Genomic DNA, 15485 nt, shown 5'->3' with positions numbered 1-15485 from the left:
CTCACACCCTCATCCGCAATCGACTCGCCGGCCGCACAGCAGTGCCTTGCTCCGCAGCATGGCCTCCTACCTTCTCGCCGCCGCCTCGCCGCCGGGCGCGCCAGTGTGGGCCGTGCAGCCGCTGCCGCTCGACGCCGGGCCCACCGCCGTGCTCGCAGCGGGCGCGGCCGGCGAGCTGCGCCTGCTCGCTCCGCTGCCGTCGGGCAGCGCCGCCTGTCTGGCTGCACATGCACACAGCAGCAACGGTGCCAGCAGCAGCAACGGCGATACAGGCAGCAGCAGCAGCAGCAGCGCAGGCAGCGGCATTGGCGTCTTTGCCGTCGCCGTCGCCGGCGAGCGCGTGCTCAGCGTCGCCGCAGACGGCAGCGTGGCGCTCTGGCAGCTCGACCTCGCCGCCGTCGCCCAGGCGGCCGAGCGCGCCGCAGCCCTCGAGGCACAGCCGGAAAGCGCCGAGAGCGCCTCGCCGTCGTCGTCGGATGCGCCGACGCTGCTGCGTGCTCTCGCCGCCGTGCCCACGCTGGCGCCACACCTCGAGGCACACGTCGTGGCCCTGCATCCGACGCAGCCGCTGCTGGCCGCCGTCGGCGCCGGGCCACGTGTGGCGCTGTGCAGTGCTGCGCCGGAAGACTTTGGAACGCTGCAGCGCATGTGCGATGCACCAGACGCGCAGGCAGGGGCAAGCCGCGGAGGCAAGGGCGCGTCGACGGAGATGGCGACGTGCGTGGCATTCGTGAGTCGGCTGCACAAAGGACGTGCGGCCAGGCACTCTCGTGCGCTGCAGTAGCTCGCTCACACCCGCTGCCACAGAGCCCGAGCGGTGAGCTGCTCGCGTCGGGCACGTCCACCGGCCTCCTGCTGGTGCATGCTGTCGCCTCGGGACGTCTGCTGGCGACGTTTGCAGGTGCGTGCCAAGATGTGCGCTGCATTCGCCGACAGCAGGCGTCTGATCTTCTGCACCGCTCGAACAGACCACGCATTGCCCATCCGCTCGCTCTCCTTCTCCGCGCCGCACGTCGGCGCCGAGCGCGACCATCTGCACGTCTGCTCCGAGGACCGCACGCTCACCATCCACGACGTGCGCAGCCTCGAGCGCAGCGCCGCCTCCGCAGCGGCAGCGCAAGACGCAGCGCCGGCCGAGGCAGCCGGCATCGCGGCGGGTGCCACGGTGGCCTGCTTGCGGCATCCAGGCTGGGTCACGGGCGCCAGCGCTGGGCCCCTGCTGGCCACTTCGTGCGTGCCCTGCTAGGTCTTTTACGCGCAGCTAGCTCACACCCTGGCCTCTCACAGAAGCACCGACGGAGCGCTGCGGCTGTACGACACGCGTGCCGGGCGCACATGCGTGGCGACACTGCGCGAGGGGCCGCGCATCTGGGCGTGCGTGTGGACGCCGCCGCTGGCCGGCCTGCCGCCGAGCACCGCCATGCTCGTCAGCGGGAGCGAGTCGGGCGAGGTGCGCTGGTACCGCGCCGCCGGCACGGGCCTGGGCGCCGCCGACTGATGTGCCACGCAATGCACACAACTCAACGATCAGACAACGGCGGTCCATTTTGGGTGGTGGGGGCGAATAGAGAAGCACAGAGGCGCGGCCAGCAGTGGTGCCTGACTCGTCGTCGCAGCGTCTACTCCTCGCCGAGCTCCTCGTCGTCCTCGGTGCCCCACGTCGCGGGCACGCGGTAGAAGCGCAGCACCTGCTTGTTCGGGTCCTTCATGAGCACAAACTTGCTCGTCATGCCCGGCTCGGCCGTCGCCTTGCGCGCCAGGTCGGCAATCGTGCGCACGATGCCCCAGCCGTTGGCGAGGTTGACGTTGATCTGGGCGGCAAACTCGCGCGGCTTATACCACTGCGTGCCGAGGATGACATGGCGCGAGGCGTCGCGGGCGTTGGCGCGCGAGATGTAGCTGCGCAGCGGAGTGTCAGCGGCTGCGTGGTTGCGCTCGGATTAAGCAGGCTCACCCCATCTTCATGTTGTCGGCACCGGCAAGGATGCTCTGCACAGCGAAGCGAGCCAGCTTGGCGCTGTTGTTCTTCATCTCGGTCGCCACGACAGCACCGCGCTGCGCGTCGAGCTTCGAGCGCCAGTCGGGCGCGCCGCCGGCACCCTGAGCACGCGAGTCGAACTCGTTGAGCGTCTTGATGGTGATGTACTGCGGCGCGGCGCCCTTGCTCGCCGGCGGCAGCAGCGCATCGACCTCCGTGCGCACGTAGATCTCGACGGGCTCGTCGGCCGACGACGAGACGTCCCACTTGCGGTAGCGGTAGCCGCACGACGCCAGCGTGTCCGTCTCGGCGGCGGCGTCGTAGAACGGGTTCGGGCCGCCGGGCAGCTGCTTGCTCTTCTTCTCGTTGACGACCTGGAAGGCGAAGTTCTGGTTGATAAACGTGGCCTCGAGGCTGAGGTTGCCCGGCGTGTTGATGCTGTTGACGGCCGTGGCGCTCTTGGCGTCCTTGCCGTCGGCCAGCGCGGCCGCCTCGTTGGCGTCCAGCGGCGGGTCGGCGGCGTTCTCGTTGACCGAGACAAAGTCAAAGGCGCCGCCGTCGCGCTTGTCGAGGAAGATGTTGCCGACGGGGTCGACGGTCACGACGACGTCCCACGGGTAGAGCGAGCGGTTGGCCGTCATGAGCAGCGCAAGGATGGAGTCGGTGGCGAAGATGCGCACGGGCGCGGCAGTGCCGTCGGCGCCGGCCTGTGCGGGCTTGGCAGCCTCGTCGAGGAGGATGGGGTCGTCGTGGGTGGTGGGGTTGTAGCGCACGCGGTCGAGCGGCTGCAGCGGCTTCTCGAAGCGCACCGACGAGATGCGGTCGTAGGCACGGTCGTACTCGTACAGCGTGCCGTGTGCGGAGCTGCAAGGGATGCGGTGAGCATTGCAGAGCATGTGCCGGCGGCAGAGCTACTCACATCTCCGTCGGCTCGCCCACCTCGAGACGCAGCTTGCTGAGGCGGCTGAAGTCGATCTCCTCGAGCTGCTCCCACTCGGCGCCCACGTCGACGGACGGGTCACGCACGCGTTGCGGCTGCACATGGGTCAGCCATGTGCGCGAGAGGGTCGAGTAGAGAGGCAGAGCGGGCGCAAAGGCGTGCACAGATGCAAGTCCTTGCCCGCATCTCTACGCCGCTCCTATGCCTCGCCTCCCAAGCATCATGCACTCGCCACTCTGCACTCACCTTGTCCCAGTCCTTCCAGCCGCCCCTCCGTGCAGCACCGCCGCGCGCCGCCACGCCGCCCCGACCTGTGCCCCGGGCACCGCCGCGTGTGGGCGCCGCACCGCGAGCGCCGCCACGGGCACCGCCGCGGCCGCGGCCGCGCGAGAAGCTCGCCAGACCGCCACGGCCGCGCGGCGCCGCCTTGGCGTTGTCGACGACGGAGAAGGTGGCCTCGTCGTCGCCGTGGAAGTAGGCGAACGTCGAGGCGGCCGCGCCGGCGCCGTAGCTCTGTGCGCCGCCGTCGCGGCCACCGCGGCCGCTGCGGCCGCCGCGCCCGCGGTCGCCGGCGACGCTGGCGTTGTCGCTCGTGGCGTTCCAGTCGGCGATGCGGCCGATCTTGTCGGACTTGGCGAAGGGCACGAAGGGGATGCCCTCTGCAGGAGCAGGTTAGCCAGGCACGACCGGGGTGCACACGCGGCACGCACCAAAGTCGGGCGGCAGCACGCTGTGCGAGCCCGACGGCTCGGCGGGCGGGCCCCATGCGTCGGGCGTCTCTGCGAGCGCGGGCAGGGTGAAGGAGGCCATGGTGTGATGTGGTGGGAGCAGGCGAGGCGGCGGCCGATGCGTCCTTGTCCGTGTCGCCGCTGCGCTGCCGCGCGAGAAGAAAGCGTGTGCGAGGTGCAGCGCAGCGGGCAATACAACCGCCGCTGAAGCCGAGCTTGAGCCGGGGTTGTAGTCGCCCACGTGATGGGCGCGCCTGCTCCCACGGCGCGTGTGCTGGCTCACGCCGCTCTCACACGTCCGGGCAGCACCGCCTCGCACTCTAACTCCTAATCGGGCTACACAACACGCAGGCAGGCGGCCGCAGAGCGCCTGCCTTGCGCTCAGAGCGGCAGGCTGCGGCTTGCCCTCGATGCGGAAGATAGCGGGCCCGCTCTCGACGGCCGCGCTGGGCCGAAGCGTGGTCCGAGCGCGCGGCGGGCACGACGTCTGGATCACGCCCGCATCGCGCACGCTGGCCGCTGCCTGCCACCTCCATCTGCCCCTCTGCGCCATCACTCGCACATGCCTGCGTCCTCCGGCGGCAGCCAGGCGCCGGCTCAGCCGCGCAGCTCCCTGCGCCCACGGCCGTGAGTGTGGCCGTGAGGGTGTCGCTCGGCTGCGCCGGCTGACGCGCTCTCCGTGCGCCTGCGCCAGGCACATCTCGTACGCGCCGCAGCACCGCCCCGACGGCACCTCTGTCAACTCTGCACGCCGCCGCAAGGAGCTGCGCGGCTACGACGCCGACGAGGAGGAGCCGACGAGCTCGAGATCGAAGCGCAAGAAAGGCGCAAAGGGCAAGGGCAGCAAAGGCAGCAAGAAGCGCGCACGCCGCGACAGCGACGAGGAGAATGACGAGCGCGAGCCGTCGGGCAGTCGTCACTCGACCCGCACGCAGACCAAGCGTGGCGCGTACAAGGCGCCGTGGCGCGTCGACGGCAAGGTGCGGGCGGGTCTGCATGCGTGCGCTCGACTGCGCTGACGCCGCCGATGCAGCTGTACCGCCACAAGGGCGGTCCTGCCGAGGAGGCACACGCACGCATCCCGCTTTTCAAGCACGAGCAGGCGCGCTACGACAAGCTGGCCGCCGAGGCTGCAGCCGCAGCAGATGAGGAGGAAGAGGAGGGCTCGGATGCGTCTGTCGTGGAGAGGCTGCTCTCCGAGAGCGAGACGTCCGACACCGCCGCGCCGCAGACCCCTCCGGCCACGCAGGCCAAGGTGCTGGTGCCCGCGACGCCCGAGGCAGACGCAGCTCCTTGGGCCAAGGCTGCCGCCGAGCAGCGCCGGCAGTCTGCGGCGCAGAGCGCAAAGGCTGCGCCGCCGCGCTCCAGCAGCTCGGCCATGCACGCTGCCTCGCGTTCCAGCGCCTCGGCCATGCGCTCCACGTCCGCCTCGAGCGGCTCGTCGCACCGTTCTGCCTCGCGCTCTGGCTCAGCACCTCGACTCGCCTCGGGCGCGGGCACGGCACCTCGGTCCGCCTCGCGCCACAGCTCGGGCTCGGCACCTCGACTCGCCGTGAGCTCCCGCTCTAGTAGCTCGGCCTCGGGCTCTGGCGCGGCTCCTCGGCCTGCCACGGGCACCGCCGCTAAGCGCGCTGCTGCTGAGCGGTTTGCAGACGACACCGACATTGAGCTCGCCAGCGGCACATCGGAGGAGGAGGACGACGATTGAGCTGGACGGCCAAGACGTAGCCCGGCTTGCGCCTCGCCGCCTCCCTCCTGCTCCACGCCGCCAGTGTGCCCTCGGTCCGCTGTAGTCCAGTCACCCTGTCTCGCCCATGTCACCCTCGCTGCGGCGCTCGCCTTCCTTCACTCATGAGCAGCATGCAGCAAGACGTCTCATTCCCGCTTCCGTTGTGGGCGGCGGCGGCACCGCGGGCCGTCAGAACAAGTCCTCGAGCGTGAGCTGCCGTGCGATATCTGTGTTGGCCACCTGTGCAAGACGCATCAGCACCGCCCAGCACAGCCGCGCTTGCCGCGCTCACCATCTCCTGGAACTCGGCAAAGTCGAGCTTGCCATCGCCGTCCTTGTCGGCCTCCATGATCGTCTTGTCGACGATCTGCTGCAGCTGCTGGTCCTTGAGGTTGTTGCCGACCATCATCTTGAGCACGAGGAAGAGCTCGCCGTTGGAGATGGCGCCGTCGCGGTCCATGTCGTACACCTTGAACGCGACTGGCGGGAGGGTGAGCATGCTGGCGGGCGCCTCGCGCGGCAGGGACACTCACACCGCAGCTTCTCCTCGCGTGACCCTTGGTTGCTGAACGCGCTCAGGCCGGCGACAAACTCCTGGAAGTCGACAGTGCCGCCTCCGCTGCGGGCCGTGGTGTGAGCAAATGACCAGGAGAGGCAATCGTGCGACGATGCGCTCGACTCAACATGCGCGGGAGGATATGTGCTGCATCCAGCGCTCGCAGGCTTCCAAGAGCGCGGCACCTGCGCCCTCAGCGCACTTTCCGCAGTGATAGCCAGCCTCGGCCTCCACTGCTCTCCCTCCTGACTACTCTGGTGCGCGCTCCCGCAGCCCGCCTCCTCACGCGCGCTCTCCATCCCACTCGCCGCCACTCACTCCTCGTCGAAGATGGCAATCATCCGCAGCGCCAGCGGGTTATTTGCGATGGCGGGGATCTGCAGGAACTCGTCCTTGTCAATGCTGCCGCTGCCGTCGCGATCCAGCTTCATGAAGCGTTTCTTGAGACGGTTGATCTCGGGACCGGAGACTGCCGGGAATGGGGTGAGCAGACTGTGGCGACACACTTCATGCAGCGCGCACGCATGCGTGTCCAACGCCCCTCGTGGTGCGAGCGCAGATTGCGCTGCGCCTCTTCGGTGCTGTCTCGCCGCGCTGTCACTGTGCGCTCGAGCCCCACTCCAGCTGCAATTTGCACACTCGAGCGCACTGCTTGGCACACAGCGTAGCTCTAGCAGCAGTCTCGCAGCCGCAGTGCGTATGCGGCTCGGCACAGCCAGGCGGAAGCCAGGAGCTCTGGCGGTGTGATGCTCTCGCACAAGCAGTGTATGGCTGACCAGCGGCCCGGCGCCAACGCGTTCCTGCGCAGCTCGGCGCTGGCCAACATGCCAGCTGCTCCGCCTGCCCCATCCGGCAGTTCCACCAGCATGCGTCCTCTACCGGCCCAGCCATCGCCCTGATCGGCCCGAGTACCGCCCGTGCGCGCCTGTGCGCCGCAGCCCGCACTCACAGTTGGAGTTCTGCTCGATCTCCGAGAGGAGCTGCGAGCCCTGCTGGCCCATGGCTGCGAGCGGCTGCGCTGCGGCAGCGAGCGAGGAGAGAGGTGCAAGTGCTCGAGGCGCGGCAGGCGCGGCAGCGGCGTGTGCGCGTGGGTGACGCGCGGCGCGTGCGAGAAGGACGTGAGGCGTGAAGTGCTCGGCGACGAGGGCGCCGGAGCGGGTCGTGAGGCGGACGTGTGCGAGGGTCGTGGCGCGCAGGCAGGACGGGCGGGTGCGTGTGTGTGATGCGGCTGCGGGTGCTGAGCGTCAGGTGTTGGGTGGCCGGCGTGGAGGCAGGAAGGAGCAAGGGGCAGCATGCTATGGAGGTGCGAGCTGGTGGGCTTGGGCCTCCTGGCGGCGCGCGTGTGCGACTCCCCGCGCCGCGCTGCTCCCTGAGGCTCGCGGCGCACGGACGACGCGTCACTCCCTCGAGGCTTGCAGCTCAGCAGCCAGAGGCACGCCTCGCTCCACTCCACCGGCACCGCACCCCTCTCCCGCCGGCACACCGCACCAAGCCACACTCAGTCGCACACCCTGCAGCGCTCGTGACGCATCTTCCCCCGTACGCCCAGCCTCTCGCATCTCCCACACACGCAGCCCGCCATGCAGGCCCTCGACATGGCCCGCCTCAAGGCCGGCGAGATGGACCTGGGCGTGAGTGCCGCACGAGGCCGGCTGCGGCCGCGGCATACAAGGGCCACAGACGGTGGCAGTGTGCAGCCTGCCGCACAGAGGCGTAGCAGCACAGCCAGCACAGCACGCAGCGATGTTGCGGGCCTGCCCGACGTGCCGCCGCAAGCCAGAGGCAGATCTGCAGCGCATGGCAGGGCGCAGCGCGCAGGGCAGCCCTGTACGCAACAGGATGCTGGCCGCTGCGATGCACTTGCATAGCGTTGCTGCCCGCTGGAGCTGCCGCTGCGCTAGAGCCGCAAGCGAAGAGCGGCAGGCTCGCCGCCCGCGCGTGCCGTTCGCTTCTCGTCCCGATCGAGGCCGCCAGCCTTGCTTGTGTTCTTGCGCTGACACCCTTCGCCGATCTACAGACGTCGATCATGGCCGTCGCGTATGACGGCGGCGTCATCATGGGCGCCGACTCGCGGACAACGATGGGCTCGTACATCGTGAGTGGCCGTGCCCGCTGGGTGGAGCTGGACAGCAGTAGCGGAGAGGCAGCGGCTGGGTGTTGTGCAGAGTAGGACCAGAGCTTCGGTGGATAGCGATGGCTTGCCTCAGCAGCAGCCGACGTCGCAGATTTCAGCAGCTGTGTCCAGCACTCCACCTGGACCTCTCGCTTGCACACAGGGCATGCCTTGTCTGCAACTGCTGACACTGCAATCGCAGGCCAACCGCGTGACGGACAAGCTCACGCACATCTCCGACCGCATCTACTGCTGCCGCTCCGGCTCCGCCGCCGACACGCAGGCGGTGGCCGACATGGTCTCCTACCACCTCGGCATGGTCTCAGTGCAGCACGACGAGGCGCCGCGCGTCGCCGTCGCCGCGCAGCTCTTCCAGGAGATCTGCTACTCGAACAAGGACCGCCTCAGCGCCGGCATCATCGTCGCCGGCTGGGACAAGCGGAGTGGCGGCAGCGTGTACAACGTGCCGCTCGGCGGCGGCCTCTTCAAGCAGCCGTGGGCCATCGGCGGTGCGTCTGGCGTGGCATTGTACACGGCATGTGCTGACCTGTGGCGGCAGGCTCCGGCTCGACGTACATCTACGGCTACTGCGACGCGACGTGGAAGGAGGGCTGGGGTCGTGACGAGGTGCGTGTCATGTGCCGGCGGCTCTCGACACTTGCTGACGAGCGCTCCCTCACAGACGCTCAAGTTTGTGCGCGAGGGTGAGTCTCGCGCCTCTGCTTCCCGACGACGCGCCGCTGACCCCGTCTCTCAGCTCTGGCGCTTGCAATGCGGCGAGACGGCTCTTCAGTGAGCACAGCGTCAGCCTTGTTTGCACAACCCCGCTGACGCATCCTTGCCCAGGGCGGCACCATCCGCATGGTCGACATCTCCGAGAGCGGCGTCAAGCGCTTCTTCCTGCCGGGCGACGACCTGCCAGACGCCGTCGGCAAGGACTTTGTGCCGCACAAGTTCGTCTAGACGGGCACGCGGCGCAGGGCGATGGGCAATGAGTGAATAATTGATGCACAAACGGGCGTGGAGGTGGTCTCATGAGCGGAGTCGGCGGCAGGTGGCGTGGCGGGTCATAGCGAGAGTGTTGGAGTGGTGTGCCCGGCTCGAAGCGTCAGATCTGGCTGGCGTCGGAGCGGCGCCGCCATGAGAGCCGCTTGCCCCCCGCTGCCGGCGCGGCGTGCAGCACTGGCACGGGCGGAATGTGCTCGGCCGCCAGGCGACCCTCTGAGTTGCGTCCTTGCGAGTGCGGACGCGGCGGCAGCGAACGCTCGTGCGGCCGTGCGGCCTTGCCCTTCTCTCTCGCCTCGCGCAGCGGCACCTCGGAGGGGCTGATGCGGCGCCCGAAGAAGCTGGCGTGCGCGAGCGAGCGCATACCGCCGGCCGACTTGGGCCGGCTCAGACGGCTTGACTTTGGCGTCGGCGGCGGCGGCGAGGCCTCGTCGGACGAGGTGGAGAAGACGGAGATGCTGGGGCGCGTGTCATGCGCCAGCTGCGCCGGACCGAGGTTGCCGGAAGCACGCCTGGCTCTCGTGCTTTCGGCAGCCTTCTGCTGCGCGCCCAAGCGATTGAAGAGCTGCAGACCGCGACCGGCTCCCGGCGCGAGCGGGGGCGTGAGCGCTGGCGTGTGCGGTCCGCCGGGCACTTCGAGCGTGCGCGGGGAGACGCCATCGTGCGAGAGCGGTCGGTTGCCGGGCAGACGCCGCCACGAGGCTGGGCGGTATGTTTCGTCTGCAGTTGCGGCACCCGCAGAAGTCGGTGCCCCGGAGAGCAGCGAAGCGCGGCCTTCGATCGTCGTGGCGAAGCTGTCCGCTCCCGGCGAGTACGGCGCCGCCACCTCTGGCACCCAGCGCCGGGCACTCTTGAGCGGCGCCACGTCGTCCTGCTCGACGGGTGTGGGAAAGCTGGCGGGCGTGAGCTCAAAGCCGGACTCGCCGTCCTGGCGCAGTGAGAACGTGGCCAGGCTCTTGCGCTGTTGGTGGAGCGGCTCGAGCTTCTGCTGCTGCTGCTTCCAGAAGCGCGAGTTTGCCGGCTCTGGCGACGTCGACTTGCTGTCGTCGGGCGACCATCTCTGTCCATTCAAGGGCTGCAGGCCGGCTGCCTTGCGTGCAGTGGCCAGCTGGTCCGCGATGAGCGCACTGACCGCGCCCATCTCGCGTCGGGTCTCCCAGGGACGAGGCGTGGACTCCGCCGACGACGTTTTGGCCGCATCCTTAGGTGGTGGTGACGGACCTGTTTCGACTGTTGGTGTCTTCTCGCTGTCGAGGACTGGGCATCCATGCAAGTCAGCACGCAGCAGAGACGCGGCTTGTGTCTGGCCCTCACAGTCATAGGCATCCAGCAGCTGAGAGCTCGCGAGCGGTGAAGAGTCGGCCTGCAGCTGGGAGCTTGCCAAGGGCGACAGCTCGGCGATACGATGATCAGGCGGCGAGCGAGCAGATGGCAGAGCAACGGGCACTCCTTCCGCCCAAGCACTGCGCAGGTTTGTCAGCAGTGTTCCCGTGCCGTGATCTGACCCGGCTCACATCTCCACGTTTGTGTAGTTGCCGCCGTAGTAGCCGGCAGCGCGCGCGTCTGGCGAGCGATCCTGGTCGATCGCAGCGTGCTGGCTGGTGAAGAGCAACGGCGCCAGATTGGCCGCATTCTGAGCCGCCGTCTGGAGCGCCCGGGCGCTGCGCCCTCGCAAAGACGACGACGAGGGCTCGCGCTGCAGGCTCGATACCTCGATGGCCGGCGCGGAGCCTTCTGGCTTCTCGCTCGGCGGCGTCATGCGCCGGCGTGTGCGCACGAGCGAGGTGTTGCTGCTGCTGGCGGAGCGCGAGTGTGCGCCATGACCCGAGCCCGAGCCGTAGTCGCTCTGCTGACTCTGAGTGCGCTCGTGCAGGGATTTGGAAGACGAGCGGCTGCGAAGGCCGCCCAGCGCACCCACGGCGCTGCGCAGCGACGAGGTCGACCTGGTGTGCCGCGTCATGCTCTCGCCCATGGCGCCCATGTTGCTGCGCTGTCCGCCGGCGCCCACGCCTGCCATGCCGGCTCGGACCAGCGCGTCTTGGCTGTGGTGGGGTGAATGCACGGGCGGCAAGGCAGAGAGAGGCAAGGGTGAAGAAAGAAAGCCAACGTACCGCATAAAGCGAAAGTCAAAGGTCGAAGTCGACGACAACGAGAGAAGAAGGCAAGTAAAGGGGTGATAAGAAGAGAAAGCGTGAGGAGGCTAATCAAGGCAAGGCAGAGGGCGAGGCAAAGAACAAGGACGGCACGAGACGAAGCTTCCGAGGCAGGTGACGGAACACCGGCGGAGAGGCGCGAGATGCGGAAAGAGGGCAGAGAGGGCATGGCAATGTATGGGGTGCGTGCGAACGTTTGCGGAGCAGGAGCGCCTTGGCGGGCACCTCCGCCTGGCCGAGGCGAGCAAGGCCGAAACACAAGAGACATGGAACGGCGAGCAAGCACATGCGAGGCCTGGCACTCGCATCGCTGAGCACGCCAAGGGACTGCGAACAGTGGGAGAGACAGAGAGGGAACGCTAGCGCGGATGGGGTAAGAGACGCGGGAAAAGGGCTTCTTGCACGCGCACGGGGCGCTTGGTGATTGGTATCGTGTGCAGAAGCCGCTTGTGACGAGACCGAGGCGCGGCGAGGAACGGGCGCCGAGAGGTTGCAGCTGTGGAGGAGCCAGAGGCACACTCACTATGGACCTTGCCGCAGGTTTGCCGGCTGTCCGAGGCCCTGCAGGGGTGTGAGCCTTGGCGGCAGATCGCGGCGCGGCACAACGCACCATCAGCACGCTCGCGTCCTTGGCCGTCAGCTGGTCCTTGTTGGCGCGTGCGGTCGCGCGCTGCGCCCGGGCCCGGCTCGTGGGGCTTGGCGGCCGCGGCGGCGGGTTCATGCGCTGCGCCTCCTTGAGCGAGATGGTGGCGTTGTTGTACGACGAGATGACGGGCACTGTGAAGGGTGAGCGTGTGCGGCAAGTGACACAAGCTCGCGCAGACTCACGCGTCGTGTCGCGCCCGATCGTCGACTTCATCAGCGCCTTCATCCATGCGCGCACCATGGCCGGGTCGTCGCTGGAGAAGTAGTGCGGCTTCTCGGTCTCGTGCAGGATCTTGAAGCCGTACTTGCCCGGGTTTGTGTTTTCGTCGGCGATGACCTTGTAGCCCTTCATGCTCACGTAGCCCTTGATCTTGGGCGCCGTGGGGTCGCGCAGCAGCACGAGGTCCGAGCCCTTGAGCGCGAGGTAGCGCGGCTTCCACGAGTTGTAGCGCTCGCCCTTCTTCTTCATCCAGCCCTCGAGGTCGACGGGCCGGATGCGCGCCATCACCGGGCCCTCGGTCGGAGCGGCACCGGGCGAGCGCAGGTCGCCAGACTTGGGCCCGTGCCACTCTCCCGCCGCCGGGCCAGCACTGCCGACGCTGGCCTGCTTCGAGTGGCCCATGCCGAAGCCGCCCTGGCCGCCGCCGAAGCCTCCGCCGTTCGAGCCGCCAGAGGCCCGGTTGCGGCGCGCCGTGTCGCCCATCGAGTCGTACGTCGGGCTGCTCGTCGGCAGGCTGATCTTACCCTTGAGCGCGTCGGCCGGCTGCGGGTCCGACGCCTGCGAGCTGCGCTCGCGCAGCCGGCCGAGACCCAGGCGGCCAAGGGTGCCCTTGCTGCTCGGCTCGTCACCAGGACTGAGCGAGCTGCTGGCGACCTTCGGTGCCGGCTTGCGCGCGCGGCGCTCAGCAAAGCCGCCGAAGAAGCTTGTCCGGTCGCCGGCGCCGGCACTGCCGCCCGACTCGCGCTTGCGCGGCGAAGAGGCGGCAGGAGCGGGGCCGTCCTTGCGCAGCTTCTTGTCGCTGACGAGCTGCGGCGAGGTGATGGGCGTGTCGAGGTCCGCCAGTGCGGCACCGCTGGATGCGGCGGCCGGCCCGGCGCCAAGTCCGCCAAAGCCATCGCTGGCAGACGTGGGCGGCCAGGCGCCGTTGGTCTCGAAGCTGGCCGCCGAGCGAGCCGACGTGCCCGAGACGGCGCGTCCGGCGAGCACCTCGGACTCGGTGCGAGGCGCGTCCTCATGCGTGCCGTAGCTGTTGACGCGCGCCATCGAGGAGGCACCGAGCATGCCAGCGCCAGCGCCGTAGACTCCGCCCGACACGCTCGGCGGGCCCATGTTGCCGGTGCTGGGCGCCGGGCTGCTCGGGCGCAGCGAGGCCGAGACGGGCGTGACGGGCAGCGGAGCAAGCGCGGGCGACACGGCGCTCTCGCCGCCGAGGCTTCGCTTGAGGTCCTTGATCGCGTTGGCGACCTGGAAGCGCTTGCCGAAGGCGGTGATGTCGATCTCCTTGAGGATGTTGACGTCCATCTCCATGAGCACATCGCCAGAGATCTCGTGCTCTGCATGCCGCATGTCAGGATGTGGTAATCAGGCAAGGCGCAGCTAGGCTCACCCGCGAACTTCGAGACGACGGCGCCCTCGTCCCAGCCCTTTGCGCGGCCCCACGCCACGACTTCCTCCACGCTCCACTCGTGCGGGTCGCCGCCAGGGCCGACGCGCTGCGAGCCCGAGAGGTTGCTCGGCGCGGGCGACGAGGGCACAAGGCCGGCAGAGCTGGCGGCCTGCGGCATGAATGCGCTCTTGGGCGTCTCGGCGCCGCCAGCCAGGCTCGTGGCAGCCGTGCCGGGCGCCGTCGGGTCGGTCATGCCGCTCGTGCGTGGCTGCGTGCTCACAATGCTCGCCTCGTCGTCGTAGCTGCGGTTCTGCACGCCGTTGGCCGAGTTCTGTCGGCTGCGGTTCATCGTGGCTGCGGCACCACCGGCAATGGCTGCACCTGCTGCGAGCGCAGCGGCGCTGCCCATGCCGGTGTGGCTGTGTCCTGACGCGCTGGGAATGGGCGACAGCGAGCGCGGCGGGTCGAGGGCGTCGGGCTGCTTGGGCGCAAGCGAGCCGAACAGCGGCGCATGCGTCGCAGTCGGGCCTGCAGCCTCTGAGCCTTCCGAGTCGGACTCGTCGCTCATCTCGACGCCCTCGATCGGCGCGATCTTCTCCTCCTTGGGCGTCTCCTTGAGCGTGCCCTGCTCGAGCTCGCGCTTGCGCTCGGCCTCCTTGGCCAGCAGCATGAGGCGCTGGCGCTCCTCCTCTTCGGCAAAGACGCGCGCCGCCTCGCTGCGCCGGCGCTCGTCCTCGGCCTTCTGGCCGGCGCTGGCTGCGTCTGCAGCCTTTTGTGCGTTGACGGCGAGCGCAGCACGAGCAGCGGCGCGCGACGCGAGGTCCGCCTCGACGTCCCCGTTCTCGTCGGTCTCGCCGACGCTGATGTCGGCGCTGCGCTCGCTCTTGAAGCTGGGCGCGCGGCGCGGCGTACCGCCAGCGGCTGTACGTGCCGTCTGTGCGCCGTTAGCATCCGACACGTCGGCCAGCGCGGCGTCGATGTCGGCCATCGTGTTGCCCATCAGGCCAGGCGTGCCCGCCGGGCTGGCGCCAGCCGCCGCCTCGGCGACGGCCTGCTCGGCCAGCGCGCGGTCGAAGGTCGTGTAGCTGAAGGGAAAGAGGCCCGTCTCGCCGTTGACGTTTGTGCCCTGCAGACGATGTGTGAGCAGCGTTCACCACTGCACGTTCACCACTGCAGTGCCAGCACAGGCGCCGCAACACCACACCCGCTGCCCGCTATCGTCGCCGCTCTGCATCCGCACTCACCTGCCACCAGCCGTCGCCGTACGCGTCGTCGCGCTCGACGACGATGACCGGCTCGCCGGCACGGAAGGAGACTTCGTCCGGGTTCTCGGCGTCGAAGTCGTGCAGCGCCCAGAGGCGCTCGGCGTCGGCGGCCGACGTGGCGGCGGCGGCCGAGCCGGCGGCGCGCGGCGCCGGCGAGAGGGACGCGTCGGCCATCGCAGCGCGCAGGGGTGAGGAGAGCGGCAAAAGTGTGCGCAGCGGCGGAGCGAGGCTGCTGCGCGTGCGGATGTGGTGGTGTGCGGGGAACGGCGGCGCGCTGGAAGGCGTGCGATGTCGGCGTGCGGGAGCGCACGCGGCACGGCGAGGCAAGGGCGCCACGCAGCGGCGGGAGACGGCCGCTGGGGTCTCCTCGGGGCGGCGGGCGCGCGGTGCGGCAGGGCGCGACTCACCTCGCCTCCGCGCCGCGTCCGGCAGCCACGCGCCGCGCGCCTGTGCCTCGCTGGCCGCCTGCCTCACACGCGCTGGCTCGGCAACAGGCGCCACGCCCGTCTGCCAGCACCAACACACGCTCCGCCGGCCGTGCGCGGGTCCCACGCTGAACCTCGCTGTGCAAGGCTGCTTCTCAGCATGCAACGCTGCGCTCGTGAGCCTTCGACTCGCCGTAGTCAGCCGGTCAGCACTCCTGACAAGAGAAGCATCGCGGAAGCACTTGTGACGCAGCGGCTAGAGGTGATGAATCGCGGCGTGGCCTGAGGGGTGCGTCCGCCGTCCGTGCGGGTGCGCGCCGCGCATCGCTACCACGCTGCGT

General features: G+C 69.3%; 7 protein-coding genes across 7 annotated transcripts; 3 read left to right on the top strand and 4 right to left on the bottom strand.

Annotated features, from left to right (window-relative positions):
- The first annotated feature begins 36 nt into the window (after positions 1 to 36).
- Positions 37 to 1625, top strand: FA09DRAFT_331850 (WD40 repeat-like protein). The gene is made up of 4 exons (XM_025743205.1): positions 37 to 730; positions 808 to 901; positions 969 to 1230; positions 1288 to 1625. The coding sequence occupies exons 1-4, from the start codon at positions 59 to 61 to the stop codon at positions 1496 to 1498; spliced, it is 1239 nt and encodes a 412-aa protein (XP_025596201.1). The 5' UTR covers positions 37 to 58; the 3' UTR covers positions 1499 to 1625.
- On the bottom strand, positions 1342 to 3771 carry FA09DRAFT_362588 (translation initiation factor eIF-3, subunit D). Its single transcript, XM_025745490.1, has 5 exons — positions 3629 to 3771; positions 3165 to 3577; positions 2898 to 3013; positions 1955 to 2842; positions 1342 to 1899 (listed from the first exon to the last, which is right to left on the bottom strand). The coding sequence occupies exons 1-5, from the start codon at positions 3726 to 3728 to the stop codon at positions 1620 to 1622; spliced, it is 1797 nt and encodes a 598-aa protein (XP_025596200.1). The 5' UTR covers positions 3729 to 3771; the 3' UTR covers positions 1342 to 1619.
- On the top strand, positions 3765 to 5354 carry FA09DRAFT_340855 (hypothetical protein; the record flags this gene model as incomplete). Its single annotated transcript, XM_025744367.1, has 3 exons — positions 3765 to 3778; positions 4341 to 4626; positions 4680 to 5354. 3 exons carry the CDS (start codon positions 3765 to 3767, stop codon positions 5352 to 5354), a joined length of 975 nt encoding a protein of 324 aa, XP_025596199.1.
- Positions 5355 to 5500: 146 nt separating this feature from the next.
- On the bottom strand, positions 5501 to 7147 carry FA09DRAFT_311679 (putative CNB1-calcineurin B, regulatory subunit). Its single transcript, XM_025740672.1, has 5 exons — positions 6881 to 7147; positions 6250 to 6400; positions 5909 to 5994; positions 5668 to 5855; positions 5501 to 5615 (listed from the first exon to the last, which is right to left on the bottom strand). Exons 1-5 carry the CDS (start codon positions 6930 to 6932, stop codon positions 5565 to 5567), a joined length of 528 nt encoding a protein of 175 aa, XP_025596198.1. The 5' UTR covers positions 6933 to 7147; the 3' UTR covers positions 5501 to 5564.
- A 248-nt stretch (positions 7148 to 7395) lies between these two features.
- FA09DRAFT_331847 (putative PRE3-20S proteasome subunit) lies at positions 7396 to 9055 on the top strand. The gene is made up of 7 exons (XM_025743204.1): positions 7396 to 7562; positions 7949 to 8026; positions 8247 to 8553; positions 8604 to 8671; positions 8727 to 8748; positions 8802 to 8836; positions 8891 to 9055. The coding sequence occupies exons 1-7, from the start codon at positions 7512 to 7514 to the stop codon at positions 9005 to 9007; spliced, it is 678 nt and encodes a 225-aa protein (XP_025596197.1). The 5' UTR covers positions 7396 to 7511; the 3' UTR covers positions 9008 to 9055.
- On the bottom strand, positions 8997 to 11255 carry FA09DRAFT_130674 (hypothetical protein). Its single transcript, XM_025739078.1, has 3 exons — positions 10564 to 11255; positions 10364 to 10512; positions 8997 to 10306 (listed from the first exon to the last, which is right to left on the bottom strand). Exons 1-3 carry the CDS (start codon positions 11163 to 11165, stop codon positions 9153 to 9155), a joined length of 1905 nt encoding a protein of 634 aa, XP_025596196.1. The 5' UTR covers positions 11166 to 11255; the 3' UTR covers positions 8997 to 9152.
- A 469-nt stretch (positions 11256 to 11724) lies between these two features.
- FA09DRAFT_340851 (hypothetical protein) lies at positions 11725 to 14893 on the bottom strand (the record flags this gene model as incomplete). The annotated part of the gene is made up of 5 exons (XM_025744366.1): positions 11725 to 11763; positions 11813 to 11979; positions 12031 to 13401; positions 13455 to 14580; positions 14699 to 14893. 5 exons carry the CDS (start codon positions 14891 to 14893, stop codon positions 11725 to 11727), a joined length of 2898 nt encoding a protein of 965 aa, XP_025596195.1.
- Between the last annotated feature and the right edge of the window lie 592 nt (positions 14894 to 15485).

Source organism: Tilletiopsis washingtonensis, assembly GCF_003144115.1.
Source record: "Tilletiopsis washingtonensis strain MCA 4186 unplaced genomic scaffold FA09scaffold_20, whole genome shotgun sequence".
Lineage (NCBI taxonomy): Eukaryota > Fungi > Basidiomycota > Exobasidiomycetes > Entylomatales > Tilletiopsis > Tilletiopsis washingtonensis.
Note: the sequence above shows the minus strand (reverse complement) of the source record. Positions and strands in the feature narration are given on the sequence as shown.

Excerpts from the sequence above, each read along its gene's own strand:
- FA09DRAFT_331850 (XM_025743205.1), top strand. The coding sequence starts at position 59 with ATGGCCTCCTACCTTCTCGCCGCCGCCTCGCCGCCGGGCGCGCCAGTG. Across the intron at positions 902-968 it reads TCTGCTGGCGACGTTTGCAG|ACCACGCATTGCCCATCCGC; the intron begins GTGCGTGCCAAG and ends CCGCTCGAACAG. Across the intron at positions 1,231-1,287 it reads GGGCCCCTGCTGGCCACTTC|AAGCACCGACGGAGCGCTGC; the intron begins GTGCGTGCCCTG and ends GGCCTCTCACAG.
- FA09DRAFT_362588 (XM_025745490.1), bottom strand. The coding sequence starts at position 3,728 with ATGGCCTCCTTCACCCTGCCCGCGCTCGCAGAGACGCCCGACGCATGG. Across the intron at positions 3,578-3,628 it reads CGTGCTGCCGCCCGACTTTG|AGGGCATCCCCTTCGTGCCC; the intron begins GTGCGTGCCGCG and ends CTGCTCCTGCAG. Across the intron at positions 3,014-3,164 it reads GCTGGAAGGACTGGGACAAG|CCGCAACGCGTGCGTGACCC; the intron begins GTGAGTGCAGAG and ends ACCCATGTGCAG.
- FA09DRAFT_311679 (XM_025740672.1), bottom strand. The coding sequence starts at position 6,932 with ATGGGCCAGCAGGGCTCGCAGCTCCTCTCGGAGATCGAGCAGAACTCC. Across the intron at positions 5,995-6,249 it reads ATTGCCATCTTCGACGAGGA|CGGAGGCGGCACTGTCGACT; the intron begins GTGAGTGGCGGC and ends CACGGCCCGCAG. Across the intron at positions 5,856-5,908 it reads ACGCGAGGAGAAGCTGCGGT|TCGCGTTCAAGGTGTACGAC; the intron begins GTGAGTGTCCCT and ends CCCTCCCGCCAG.
- FA09DRAFT_331847 (XM_025743204.1), top strand. The coding sequence starts at position 7,512 with ATGCAGGCCCTCGACATGGCCCGCCTCAAGGCCGGCGAGATGGACCTG. Across the intron at positions 7,563-7,948 it reads CCGGCGAGATGGACCTGGGC|ACGTCGATCATGGCCGTCGC; the intron begins GTGAGTGCCGCA and ends GCCGATCTACAG. Across the intron at positions 8,672-8,726 it reads AGGGCTGGGGTCGTGACGAG|ACGCTCAAGTTTGTGCGCGA; the intron begins GTGCGTGTCATG and ends GCTCCCTCACAG.
- FA09DRAFT_130674 (XM_025739078.1), bottom strand. The coding sequence starts at position 11,165 with ATGCGGTACGTTGGCTTTCTTTCTTCACCCTTGCCTCTCTCTGCCTTG. Across the intron at positions 10,513-10,563 it reads AACTACACAAACGTGGAGAT|TGCTTGGGCGGAAGGAGTGC; the intron begins GTGAGCCGGGTC and ends AAACCTGCGCAG. Across the intron at positions 10,307-10,363 it reads GCTGCTGGATGCCTATGACT|TCCTCGACAGCGAGAAGACA; the intron begins GTGAGGGCCAGA and ends ATGGATGCCCAG.